At 35.4% G+C, this 14,977-nt stretch overlaps 1 protein-coding gene across 2 annotated transcripts in view; it reads left to right on the top strand.

Annotated features, from left to right (window-relative positions):
* LUZP2 (leucine zipper protein 2) overlaps positions 1-14,977 on the top strand; it is a 252,885-nt gene that overhangs the window by 226,362 nt on the left and 11,546 nt on the right. For both annotated transcript variants that reach the window (XM_013177762.3, XM_048050882.2), the window contains one exon: positions 13,981-14,067. In XM_013177762.3, the coding sequence (XP_013033216.2) occupies positions 13,981-14,067 (87 nt within the window). The remainder of the gene's footprint in view (positions 1-13,980; positions 14,068-14,977) is intronic.

The following is a 14,977-nucleotide window of genomic DNA, read 5'->3' as shown; positions in this document are numbered from 1 at the left end:
AAAATTGATTACAGCCCTCCAGATTTCTTTTCCTGTAGAGAACACTATTTGCAACACACCTCCAAGACCCTTTGAAAAGTCAGTGATTTCTGGAGGGGTTTTACACATGAAAAGAGAAATAGCCTGCCATTTAGAAGCATCTTATACACAATTAAAATTACAGATGTGTTCTATCCAGATGGAAACTTTACCTTTCTGATATGTTAGTGTTTTGTTTTAAAGGACAGTGAGATTTCTTGTTGTTTTAGAATAGGTACAATTGTTTGGGTCTTATATTATGGTTTTTGATAACTTACTGATTTTAGAATCTTTCTGAAGATGCCTTGGAACCGCACAGTCCTTGAACCTTGTCCTTTCTTGATAGCACATCCTACAGGAACACAGTCCAGCCTCTCAGCTGGTATGTCTCAATATCTATGCTGAGTTGTATCAGTATTCTTTTATATAGGTGACTGGTTATGTCTTTATTAACATCCAGTATCCCAGTGAGAATATCTCATGCTTCTTCTAACTCTCAAGGAACTGTGCAGGCTCAGTTCTTATTAGGAAATGAGTGTAAAAACTATGTTTCCAGTACTCATCAACTGAAAGTGTGGGTACAGAAGAAGCAACTCTTGATTTGTCTGTACCTAAGAGGACTTTATACCTGCTGCTGTTTTACCTTTGAAGGTTTAAAAGGAGATATTCAGTATCTTTAGTGGTGTATCACAGTCATGAATTTTTGCAGTTTAGAAAATTCTTTTCAATTGCTTATGCATTTTAATTTGCTGTATGACAGAACGAATACCAAAGGTACATAGGAGTATGGTACAGATTAATTATTAAGAATAGAAGATGACATAGTTCAATTGGAAGGGACCTTCAGACATCATCTAGTCCAACTGTTTGATCACTTAACAACTGACTCTTTACATGTTGGCATCCTCTGATAACCACAAAATTACAGACGCTAGAGTACAGGGGAGTACTCTGACACAGAGTACTTTTCTGTCAGTACTTGGGCTAGAACTTGAGCTGAGTTGTGCAAATGTTAACCTGGAGAGAACCTAGTGCCACCTTCTCAATTTCCATTTGTGAAACTAAAATCAAAAGTTGGGCTGTCATGAAGCATAGCATTGCTGTTTTGCTGTTGAGACATATGAAAAAAATACATGTATTTTCGTGATTCCATGGTTCATCTTGATGTTTCTCTCATGACATGACAGTGTAGTGGCCTAGAGAAGTGCAAAAATGGAGAAGTTTCAAGTAACTCCCACTGCAGATTGAGTGGAAGAAAAATGTGAAAGCAGAATATCTCAAACGCACGATTTTAAGATTAGACTAGCCTCGGTAGAGTGGCATTATATTGTTTCAATATTAATTTAGAGACAAAAATAGCAGAAGCAGATCAGCCAGCTTTTGTGTGAAGTAGTCCATACAACGAAGTTACTGACTTGTGTCAGAAATTCTGTTGAAAGGCAATAAGGTGGTGATAGAAGTGCCAAAAGCAATTCAACTTAGTCAACATGACCCTTTCTCCTCAAGCAATAACATTGTGCCTACATATTTACAGTACACATGATGTGTTGTTACGTGCGCTTAGCTGAGATCTCCAGTCACAGCAAGCAAGTCTAAATCTCTATTAGAAATTTGAAAACTCAGCTAATCTACCAGTATAGCGTTTATTTGTTAAAATGCATATATTATTTATAGATGAAGTTGATTGTCTGTTTGTTTTTCCAAAGTGCACATTAATAGATCACTGGGGAATACTGATGTGGTAGATATCTTAGCACATAACACAAATGGAGGTCTGGGACCTCTTTGTTATGCAGTATAGCACCAGTACAAATGCTGTACAACCTATGCTTTGCAGTTGAATATTATTAGTTTTTTTAGTATAGTACACTTTAATTTTGGTATTTCTATACAGAATGTATACTACAATTTATTCACCATCCTGGTTTATATTTATTCCCATATTTATATTTTAAATGCACATCAAGTCTCGGGAATTCTAAAATATATTCACTGACTTGCCATGCTTAGGGCCTAAAAGAACTCGGATTTGTTTGGAGATGGAATTTTTTGTGTATTCTACCACAATATTCTTAATTTTGATTCTGTTGTTTCACTTATCCCTGTATGGGGGTAAACCGTGCAAGATGCATCATGACCAACTAAATGAAACAAAGTTCTGTTCTTATTATTTCCACTAAATAAGTGATCCTGTGGTTTCCCATGCTGTACTTCTGCTTTCTCATCTATGAAGTAAGTGGCATTGCTTATTGAAAAACACTGTAGGAGAGCTCTTTTGAGCAAGCTGATTGTTAGGTCCTCACTGATTCATTTTTTTCAAATAAGTTTGAATTTATAGTGCAACAAACAAGAACTAAAATTAGGGAAATGAAATAGAACTTTACATGAAAAACTGTCTGCTGTTGTTGGTGTCATGTAGGCATGTTATCAGAATATACTATATTTGTTCTTTTTCAGTTATCATTAGTCTCTAATGCCTGTATGATTCTCTTATATTACAGTGGTTGCCTCTTTCCTTATTTATTTTCTGGTGTCTTGTTCGTAGTAATTACAACTTTCTTCCCCACCCCATGGGTAGCACTATCTAGGTGATGACTTTTCCCCAACCCTAAGGCTCTGATTTGAATAGGAGCCAATGTTCTGTATTCCTCATTTCTAATGGTATCTTCTAGGTACTGTGACTGCTAAATGGTTTATGAATCTGTGTTGGTCTTGGCAGGTGATAACACAAGTAGGTAGAAAGTATAATATCCAGAAACAGACTGAGTGATCTGACAGTACTGAAAAGAGACATAATGGAATTCTGCAGCCTCAAGTTACATTCCCAGGAAAATTGTCTGGAAGGTGTGCTAAGGAAAAATATTTTTAAAACTTTTTAATACTAAGAGATAAATGATGTTCACACAATATATTGCCAGACAGGTGTAGAAGGCCCTTAAAGACATTCCAAAGTCTTTCTTGGAGTTCAAAAGTGTACTTAAAAACAAGATTTGAAGGACATTTTTGTTAGATAGTATAAGGCAGCAAGAGCTAATCCTGCCTTTCAAAAAATTATTAGAAAAATATGATAGTGCTTGGTATCAGGTCTGTGGCATAGACTATATTACGGAGAATTTATCCTTCAGGTGACTATGGGGTAAAAAAAGTAGATATTTCACCATGTACAAAGCCATCATTTCTCAAGTTGCCCCCAATTCTTTTGGTTGACTTATGGAAACAGAAAAGTTAAAGTTTATAGTTGAAACACAAACAATTAATGATATGGATGCTGCAATTCTATTAGTAAGTCCTTCAGCAGTACAGTAATTCAAGAAATTATTGATGTGCTACATGACACGTACAGGCATATTTTTAGGCCAACTACTTAGAAGTTTCATATAATAAATGTAATTCTTTTCTTGGCCATTTTAGAGGATGTTCTACTTTTCCTTTTATGTCAGTAATGTTGGTTTTGGTGTGCTGGCCTTGGAAATGCCTTGGAAGCAGTTTAACAATGATATTTTTATGCTCTTAAATGTAAGTCACTCAGTGACTTACACACACCTATGTGATATAAATATGGATTTAAGGACCCACTTCAGAGAAATTTATGGAACAGCTGTTTGTGGAGTTAAGAACACACTGTAGGATGAATTATAAAAATGTCTTTAGCGCAACTTTGTTGTAAGCCAGTGAACAGACCGTAGTGCCATGAGATCCTGATAGATCCTTTCCTACAGATTGAAATCCTGTAGTGCTACACAAGCATTTTCTTGAAAATCTGTGACAGAACAGGAAATTAATCAAAGGGAATTCTCGGTACAGAAAGTTCATAGAAATAGTTTGCATATAGGGATTAAAAAAACAGAGGCAAAGGACTTCATAGTAACTACACCCTTTTTTGTAAGGCACTGAGATTGCTCAGCTTGCACTGAAATTGCTCCAGTGGTGCCTAGGATTGTGCAGAAGCAAACCCATAGTGTGTTATCAACAGCTTTCCACAGCAGTCAGCTGTCCTCAGAATATTCACGCTTCACTACATCATTAGAGGCAGTGCTAGCCTTCATGGCATGTTTGTATCATTAGCCCAGCTGACTTGAAAGAAGGGCAATTGTATAGCACCAGAGCATTTCTCTCACCTATAAAAGTCAGGATTAACAAAAGCTAGGTCTGTAAATGGAGTAGAGTAGATCTAACGAGACTTTTTCTGACTGGATTGTACAAAGTATAATTTTGTTTTTTAAGGCACAAAATTTCATCTGTTGGTACACACTCATAAGAAAGGAGATGTCTTTCAAAAGATGTTTTTCTCCTCTTTACATATCAGCCAAATGATTAAAGGGAGGCAGAAAATGTAGACAGCTGTGGGAACACCTACCTGCTTACACACAAAACCCCAACAGATAAGCACACGAAGCAATTATTTTAGCATTTCCACTGGCTTCTCATATAGAATTCAGTGTCACTTGCTGATGTGATAATACTGAAATCTCACTTTGCTTTTTACTGATAAGATGTTCTTTCTAATGGGCTCATTGTGTAGGTTTTTAAATACACAGAAAAAATCTTGATGTTTATATTAGTATAATTTAAGTTTATGAATACTAATGATAGAATCACAGAACTTAGAATATGAATGTGAAAAGCAAGTTGGGATATTTTTTTAGCAAAGAAAAAGACCTGTTTAGGTTTGGCAGACTATGAAAAAAGTGTCCTTTCAATTCACTTCACAATTATGTCCTCTGCTAAAGACGGAAACAAACAATAGGCTAATCTACCACTGGTAGTAAATGAGAAATTATTATCTCAGTGCTAAATTTCTGTGCTAAAAGTTACATTTTTCATTGGATTAGCGTTCAATAACTGGGCACAGGTGTTTTTGTAATTAGGACTCATTTGGAAAATTTTACAGTGGTCAGTGACCCTCAAAGTTAAATAGCTTTTTTTTTTGTTGCTGTTTGTGTGGTGTTATTGTGATGCAGTGCCATTTCGAGTAATATCATAATACCATCTGTCCTCAAATATTTCGTCTAGATTTTTACACTGCAGATTTCCTCATGTATTTAGTTCTCAGTTCTATTATCTGCAGAAGACTAAAAATATCTTTTTTAATTAAGAATCTTTCCTCTAACTGCACAAGTTTTTATCACCCAAAAGTGTATGGCAGCAGAATTGTTCCGTACACCAAATGTGCCTGATTGTCTTCCACAGTCATATATTAAATTTCTTACTAATATAGGTTAGTTCTCTTATCACTAAGGTCAAGCTGCACTTTAAATGACTGTTTTTGTTTAGTTTGGTCTTTATTCATAAGGAGGTATACTGCAGAAAAGCACAGGCAAGGAAAAAATGTGGCAGCCTGAATGATTTTGCAGAGCAAATATAGCTTGTCAAAATGTACCCAGGCTGAAATTTTGCTGGGTTATTATTAGGTATTATATAGATCTAATGGGAGTGAATGAAAATTTCTGTAGTAGTAAGAGCCTTAAGAAAATGCTGTCTGGCTATTTCTTGACTTCAGGCTATTCTTGGGTTGTGGTTTTATTTATTTATTAATTTTAATGTGAAAAAGAAGTAAAATTAGTCTAAGTCAGCATAAGCTGTTTAGGACAAGCAATTGGGGGGTTATTGTATAGAGGTATTCATGGTTTTACAGATAGTAGCAGGTATACACTGTAACTCACCATATTATTCTAGGTTAAAATATTGTTATTCTAGGTTAAAATATTTTGACTTTTCATTTTCACACAAAAGAAGATAGTGATAGTGGGAAGATTGAAGACTAAAACGAGAAGATAGAATTGCTATAGTGAGCCAGTAGAGACTAAAGCAGCTGTGGGTAATCAGCTTTCAGTGCTTTGCACTCAGTTTATTACACATTTATACAGATTCAAAAAGTATCGGTGGCAAACCTATTGTTCCACCTTCTGCAAAAAGAAGAGTAGAAATGTCATGCTTCTGTCTGCTGTATTTCTGCTTCAAGCACTTGATAGCCTGGACATTATACACATTTACTTTGGAAACTACTGCAAGGGCATGTATAACTTGAGAAGAACAGAAAAAGTGGCTTGCAATGAAGAGTTTGGTTAATTTAGCTCTTTTTTGTCCTATAAGCTGAATCATTCATGAGTGTTTGCAAGCATTTTTTTCTTGCTGCTGTTATTAGTATTAGGAAATATAAGACAAAAGGGCTATTAAACTCCTGTTAAAAATACAAACAACAACAGGAAATTGCTTCCTTACTGTCCTTTGTGCAAATGAACATCTACTCTGCTAACCACAGAGTACATAAAAATATAAATTGGGTGCTGCCAAAAAAAAAGAAAAAGAATAATTCATGCTTCAGAGAACTTGCAGTGACCTTCAAATCTAAAGATATCAGCAAGTATAATAACATTTCGTTCAAAAATAACTGTGTCTGCTTGAGGAAAACTTGGAGAGCACATAAAAAAAAAAAAAAAAATCACTGCCTCTAACTCTGCTGAAAATGTCACCTTGTCAGACTTATAAAATGATCAGATTGTTTTTGCCATCAGAAATAATGGAAATGTTTTTTCAGTATCTCCTTAAGTGCATATGGCTATTAACATGCACACAGCTTTCAACACAAGACACAAGTGTGTGTTTTTATAGCCTATGTCTAAACAGTATGCAAAGTGCCAAGTACTCCAGAGTAGAGGGTGAATAGCAGTATTATAGTTATGCTAAACAGCAAGTTTTCTTTGAAATGCTTTTAACAGTCCCATTCCTTGTTACTTGAGTGTGTAACAGACAATTTCATCGCATCAGTGTCTATTAAATTTTCTTTTTATCTTACAAGTAAAACAAAACAAGTAAGTTTTTAACTTACAAGTTAGGAAGAATAAGAACCAGGACATTATCATATCCTGTTTAGAGGAAAAAAAGTAAATTAGTAACTAGACTGATGGCATTTGCTCTCAATGTTTTGTTCTTTTTCACACTTGAGTACATACATATACAAATGCACAGAATTATATCTAAATGAATGTATTATATAGGATGAAATATAATCTTTGTATATAATATATAAATGTGGATGCACAAGCGGTGTGTGTGCATGCACTAATTAGATTGTTATGATGGTCATTATCAATTAAAATGTAATTTCAGCTGTAAATATTTAGGTTCACCAGAGTCCAAAACTTTGTTTTATGGGGTTCTCTTAGTGCTATGTTTTCCTGAACAGCCTACCTAACAGCTGTCTCCAACAATTTCAGTATTTTTAATTCTCAGATATTTCATACAAGCATGTTTGTTGTATGATAAGGAGATGATATTTTGTCTTCAGCCTCATGCACATTATTATTTGTAGATTTCACAAGGTCAATATGAGGAGCAGTTCTGGGTTTTTTTTTTTTTTTTTTTTTTCAGATAACTTAGGTAATTTTAACTCTTTTTCTCCTTTTGTCTCTCTGGATTTTTGTTTATTTTTGCTTAATCTCATTAAAGCACATGACTTAGGTATTCTCTATCATGAGTCCTTGTTTGCAGGGAAATGGTAAATGCATCTTTTTGACTGTGTTGAAAACAGAGGTAGAGTAGATCATTACAGAAGCCTTCGTATTGATCCTGAGAAAACTGATCACATATGCTTTCATGGTTTGTTTTCCAACTGCATGGAAATACAAAGAAAAAAATGCACTTGTTACAAGGAAGTCAGGCAACTGAAAATGTTGGTTTAAGGTTCTACTACAAAACGTATTTAAGTTATGTGAAATACATAATGCTTTCAAAATAAGCTGTATTAGAGGAAAAAAGAATAGAATTCGGAGCATAATAATAAATAGATGTGGTTTCTTTTATTTGTGCATAGCTAGGAATTTGGGGAATCGTTTTGAATAGGCATCCATTGCTTATTTAGAAACAATAGAATAGCTGTCCGGCTGTTTCTGTACAAGGATGTTGCTTTGCCACAAGTCTTATCTCCTTCACCAGTTCTTTGTGGTTGTCTCTGAGGCAGTTGGACATAAACACTAGATGCTTGTGCATAGGTAATGGAGTTTCACTCCATACTGAAAATGCAACTGTGTCTTGTATTACCAGAAGAAGATAAAGTGTCGCTATTTTCATCTGCATCTCTTTCACATCTTTAATATAACCACTTCTGTGAGTTGGCTACACATAGTGCTCAGTTTCCCTAGAGGGGGAGAGGGTGCTTTGCACCTGTGTCTGAGAGTAGATTATCATCTTCCAGCAATCTGGTGTTCAAGGAGCACAATCCTGGCTCTCCTCTAGAAAGGTTGTTAGAGTCATTTTCCCTTGTTTTGAGGTGTTTAAGTAAATACATTGTTGTTTTGTATTTTTTTATTTTTTATTTTAATTTTTACCCTAGGGAGACTCACTTTAACTGGGAGACTTTGATGTAGAAGCAAATACTACAAACAGTGCTAGAAATCATCCACATACTTCTCCTGTCTCTTTTCAATGTGACTGTATGAGTTCTGATGTATTTATTTATTTCCCTTCTTCTATTTTTTTATTAATATTATATTCAAGAGAGGAAGAATCCTGGAACAATTAACAAAGAAACATGTTAAAACTTTAATGCCCATATTAATGTCCAGCATCATATACCACTGAGAGGCAAGTCCACGTGTGAGGGAAGATTATGCATTCAGTAATGTTATGAAAAGGATGATTCAGGAAATTATCTTCTAAATATGGTATCTCTCATCTCAAAGATCGTTTTGAAAGAACAAATCCTTTCCTTTTGATGGATGTTCAGCCATTTGAGCTTATCATGAATGTTCGTCTCAGAGAAATTTCATTACAACCAACACAAATGCATGTGAAATGAGAAATGTGTTCTTTCGGTATCCATGCTAAAGATGTCCTAACAATTTTCAACTTTAATGGGGAGTGAGGTTGCCCTAGATTATTTGTCAAACTTCTGATGTTGTGCTCAATGCTCAATCAGCATAATGTACCAGAAAGCAGCTATTTTCTGCCTTAAAGATGTTTGAATATAGTGCAAATGAAAAATTGAGGGGAGTTCTGTTTGCTTAAGAAGCAGTATGTAGAAATGTAAAGATCTGGTACAATGTAGGATTTGCAGTCCTTTGAGATGAATTGCCGTATGTTAATGTATCTCTGTAGATATGGATTAAATAGGAAAAAGAAAAAAAAAAGAAAAAAAAAAGCTCGTCTCTTCCCACTTACTATTGAATACTGACTGAGTAGTAGAGAAAAGTTAGTTACTTCTGTTGTATACACCTACACATGTATATATACGTATACAATGACCATTACTGTCATAGAAATACAAAGGGTGATGTACTGTTATCAGAATTGGACTGGTCATTTATTTTTATGTGTTGGTTATGCTTTGAAAGATTTTCAAGTCAGGATATAAAGAAACGTGGTACAATGGTTTGCCTTATATTCTCTGCAGGTAGTTATACATATTTATCTGTGATTTCTGTTGTGGAGAGCTACGGCAGAAACACCTGAAATGTAAAGGGCTAGAAAAGCAGGTTAAAAAGTCTATTGTACAATCCAAAAATAACAATACTTCTGCAATTACAAATGGTGCAACTAAAAAGAGAGGGGGAAGGGAAAGATGGTAGGATTGATGCCTTTTTCTTGAACAAAATGAAGGCATTATGTTGCAGTTGGCCTGTGTGTGGTGTGCAGACCAAGTCCCTGGTTTCCAGGAGCAGTCAAACAGAACTGATTTTGGAAAGGAGATATTTTTGGCTCTTGTACTATGTACCTTGCCCAGAAAAGTCTGACAACTTCATCCACCTGCTACATATAAAGCTGCTCTAGTTTTTCACATTAAGTGCTACAACTCTTTGAGCAATTTTGGATTTCCTAGGTATGACAATAAATCATACCTATCCCAAAGGAATAAGACATCTCCCAAAAGAGTACAAATTCTTGAGTGCACTGGAAAGAGTGGACAACTTCGGCTTTAGGTATGGTTTAGTTTAATTGTAGCTCTTTGTAGTCCCTTTTGAAGATAATGGTTAGCAACCCCTCTGAAGGCAGGTGAATAGAAGCCTCCCCAGCCCAGGGGGACTCTCATGCTGACCTCGCTCAACATGACAGACAGACTTCACAAAGTACAGCCAGCAAGACCAGGCATGCCAACTAGCTAGCAAGTCTTTGCCGTAGGTAGTTTTGAATGTTCGGAGAGTGGGCTGGTAAACAAGTGTTTCTGGGCAAACTCCAATGATTTCAGCACTTAAAATTTATCAAAACACTCTATGAATATGCTTATCGTAATGACGGTGTCTGTCAGTGGGGAAAAATTATCTTACTTCTCATTCAAAGTGCCATGCAATACTCTTACTAGGTCTGTATGAGTATCCTTAATTGAAATAAAATTCCTCTTCTAACATGGAAATTGAATACCACCAGAAACCCTTAGTGTAGAAAACATTAACCTGTGATGGCCTAAGTGACAGGAAGTAAATGTCCTGGTTTGTGTTGGCAAATCATCTGGCAAGCAGGCCTGTCAGTGGCAGTCTGACATCTAGCATCAATAAACATTGACCAGAGAAAGTAAGAGTTATCCAGTGATGCCAAAAAGCGACGTGGGAAGGACAAAGATCTGATAAGATTATGTCTAAGATAGTAAAGAATTGAACCGTGTATCAAAGTCAAAAGAGATAATAAAAGGTGAAATTCAGTTGATCTAACTTTGTAGAATTTTAGCAGTGATTTGAAGATATGATAAAAATGAATGCGTTGAGAGGAAAATTTGTAGAATGTCAAAAGTGAAAAATATATGAAGTATAAGTGAAAGAAATTTCAAAGGCATGCAGCATAGGTGGGCTCTGTCATTTCTTCCAGTACAGACTTTGGAAGAGAACTGAAAGAAATAATGAGTTTGGCTTGCTTTCCTGTCGTAAGTATTCTGGAATTTTGGCTGAAAGCAAAGCACATGCCAACTGATTTAATCAGCAAGTGTATGTGCTAAATCCATTGTAAAAGATTTGCTTACTTGAAGTATCTGAAATTTAAAGCTCAGTTTTTAGTCATATTTGTAACGTCACACCAGGAGATGCTGCAATTGCTAAAATACTTCAATGAAAAATGGTTAAAATAAAATATTCATATGTGAAATCCTGGATTGAAAAGCTTTGAGGAGGGTTCAGAAGTCTTTAGGCAAATTGGGAAGGAATTCAGAAACTGTTTCCAAAACAATTTGCTGCAGAATATTTGGTGGCTTTTTTATTAGGTAATCTGTTATCTAGTAAATAGGCTTAATTCAGGCAAAGTAGCATATTCATTTTTTATTAGAAGAAATAACTTTTAGTAACAAAGATTCTTGTTGGCAAAGTCTACCTCAAAGACTTCCACATCATCATCAAGCAGATAAGCCTTCAAAAACATTGATTTATCTATATCGACTTTTTTTCTCTCTGGTTTCATGTAAGATGTCAGTCTTACCTTCAAAGCATTATAGATTAAATGTACCTTCATAAAATACAGGAATGCCCTAGGTAATTCTGGAAGTGAGGACAGAACTTAAATCTCCAGGAACCAGCCAGGGCCTGGCAAGACATCTTCCTGTCTTCTGTCCTTCTGCCACGTGGTCTTTCTGGTTCTGGTAAACTTCTTGGACCACTGCAAGACCACGGCATTTCAACCTAGAAGACGTACAGATTCAGCGTCAGCTTAGGGTAACCGTATGAAACGTAATTGAAGATGGTTGTGCAATAGCAGAAGTGTGGCAGAGGATAGCAGAGACTTAATGGCTGTCAAGTAGACACCAAGCACCAAATGAAGTAGACATGTTGCCATTCCCTATTTTTGGCTGGTGTCTGAGCAGTGCCCGCTGTTCAAGTGATTAAGCAGTTGCGTGAAAACTGAAAAACATTGTAATTTGTTTGTGGAGAGAAAAAAGGTGATAATTTTAGGATGGAGTGTCACACTCAAATATTTTGAATATTAAAGAGGATGAGAATGGGAAATTTTCTTGGTTTCATTTTTCTGGGAGTAGTATTTGAAAACAAGACACTGGGAAAATGCTTCCTTGATGATAGTCTCGCCTAAATACCTCAAATTTCCCCTTGTTCTGTGGAAATTAGTACAACATGCTGAGAAAGCTGGTGTCAATACAAAGACACATTTTCTTGTGTTAATAAGGGTTCAAGCTGGCTGATTTTTCTGGCCTCCCATGCGGATGTAAAGATGCAGGTAGTCAACAAGTCAGGTTAATCTGTGTACTACATGTACTGTGAATCATTCACTGTGCATACTCCTTTCTTATTCATTAGGAGGAAATTTAAATTTGCACAACTGTAATTATTGCAGTCCAAACAGGCAAATAACTCAATACGAATAAAAGATCAGGTATTAGATTATATTCATTATTTCATAAAATAATTTTTGTATTTATCTGTTTTGTCAGTTCATCTCATGATCATTTTTCTGATAGTCATCTGCTCTATAAAACTAACAATTCCTCACTGAATAGCTGATAAACAAAGAAATATTACAAACAGTAACCTGCACATTTTTTTCTCCTGTTCTGCAACACTTTTGAAAGCTCTATAGTCATTAGTAATTCCATACAGTATAAGGGACACGAGAAAGGATGGCTCAGCATTTCAAAACTCATGTATGAAATTCAAACTTTTCACAAAGAAATTATTTTGATATGTTCCTTGCCCCCATCCCATATCTGAAACTTAATAAAAACAAACAACATCAACAAAAACAGAGGATCGTCGATGCTGCTTTTGGAATTTAAGTATTATCTCGGAATACATTCTAGCAGAATTTTCTGAACGAATGAGTCATTGAGTTGTGTTGTGTTTTGTTTTGTTAGCAAATATATATTTGGGAAATTCTTCTAAACCTCTGCTAAGTCATGTACATTCCTACTGTGAGTTCCGATGGACTTTGAATTAGACCTCTAAATACAGATAGAAGAGAAAGGGCTTGTGAAAAAAAAACTGTCATTATCATTATAAGATGAATACTTTCTAAACAAGTAATTCTGCCAAACTAATAGTAGGGTGCTGATACTGATCATCTCATGAAATTATGGTGCATACAGCTATTTTAGTTAGCTTCAGCAGAATATACAAGCATTGATACACACATTAGAATTTCCAGTTAATGCAAGTGACATATTTTTCAGATTTTTAGGGATCATTTCTAATTGAAAGAATTCCTTGTCATGCTATAGCATGCTCGACTATTTAAGGCCACAAGATAGTGAAGTTCTCAAGGTAATTAAAAACTACTGAGGTACGAATTTAGTAAAAGCTCTCTAGAAAATGCATATTTTTCTCATTTGTGCCTCTTTGAACCTTAGAAGTTGCAGCAAATGTAGAAAATCTTGCCTAAAACTGTCAGTATTTCAGTGGAAGGAAATTCACTGCTTATATGAAGCGATAGCCTAGATTGTAGAGTAACTACTCCATATAGAAGTCCATTTGGAGTTTAAGGAGGTAAATGAAAGGCATGAAATGGAGCACATTTTGCCAACTCACACTGACGTGAGGTCCCAGCAGGCAGAGACTGTAGGCAGCAGAAATAAGCTAAAGCAGTTCATAAAATACTTAAACTCAAGGCTTAAATGTGTCCCAGAATCCACAAGAGGCAGAGAAATATGAATTTTCAAAATTCTTTTCTTCTTTACCCCCCTTCCAAATGTTTGCACAAAAGAAAATGTAATTTCACTTGTACTGCGTTATTAAGCATTGATCTTCCTTAATAACATACAAAACAGTATATCACCAAGCCATTTCTTGTGTGGTCAGCTTTGAGATAGAAAGTCCTGACATTTATTTATGCAGAAGTAATCCTTTATAAGGCAATGATTTAATAAGAATGCATGTTAAAACATTTTTTAATAAAACTTGCTGAAAATGCAGTATATAAAGTAGTTAACAATTTGCAATATCTGATTTTCATGGTTCTCCTGATTTTCTAATGTGACTTCTATGAAATTTTATCTATAATAACTGTTTATTTAATTTTCTTCTTATTTCTTATGTCTAGCAAAATGCCTCAGCAGAGAAAGAGAATCTTCACATGACCTCAAGAAAGGAAGAAAATCAGAGCATCCAGGAGTGTGATTCTCGAGATGTAAGCCAAGTTGACCTAGAAATCAGGTTTTAATCTAGATTGTATGAAAGCATGAAAACCTTAGGTGATTAGCAATGTGCTTTATTTTTCCTAACGAAGCTGACACATGTCTTATAAGCCAGCTATTTTCTACTTTAAAGCACAGAGGAGTGAATTGTCCTTGTGGTCAATCCATGCAGGTATACTCTCTGGGTTTCTTTTAAAGATTATTTAAAAGGACTTGTACAGCTTTTCAGGGAAGAAAACCAGTGGGAAAAGATGTGATTTGTTCACGCAGCTTTTTAGTTGATGATCTGCTGCAGCACAGCAAGATGCATAACATTGTTTATGCAACATTTCCGCTAATAGTTGGATACAGTTGTCACAGATGCTTCATTTAATTAGGGGAGGAAAGGAAAAGAAAGGGAAAGAAAGGAAAAGAAAGGAAAATGAAAACTTTCAGGGAGACATTTAGCTTGAACACTAAGAGGTGACAGTATAATAGTGAAAGTAGGTAAGCACATCTACTACCAGTCTAGGCAAGCAACAAGCTTTGTTCTTCTCATGACACATCTGACAGAAAGCTAAGTCTGCTGCTTTTAGCAAGTCAAAAATCTCATCCGTGCAGCATGATGAGAGCTGGAAACATAAATCCCAATTGCATTTATTATGGCTGCAATTAGAACAATACAAATAAGACAAAACAGGAAGGAAAATAAAGAAAGAATGAGAGAGAATTTATGCTCAAAGCATATTTTCAGCTAAGTAGTTGAAAAAAATATTGTACTACTGTGACTAATTTGAAGGTGCAATATAAAAAATAGGGAAAAAAAATAAGACAGTCTCAGTGGTTCTTGAATGAACTACTGAGCACATCGCCTTCCTCCAAACACAACAAACTTCTGTGGAGGTAACTGGGTAGCTTGCTGAT

This window comes from Anser cygnoides, chromosome 5 (assembly GCF_040182565.1).
Source record: "Anser cygnoides isolate HZ-2024a breed goose chromosome 5, Taihu_goose_T2T_genome, whole genome shotgun sequence".
Lineage (NCBI taxonomy): Eukaryota > Metazoa > Chordata > Aves > Anseriformes > Anatidae > Anser > Anser cygnoides.
Note: the sequence above shows the minus strand (reverse complement) of the source record. Positions and strands in the feature narration are given on the sequence as shown.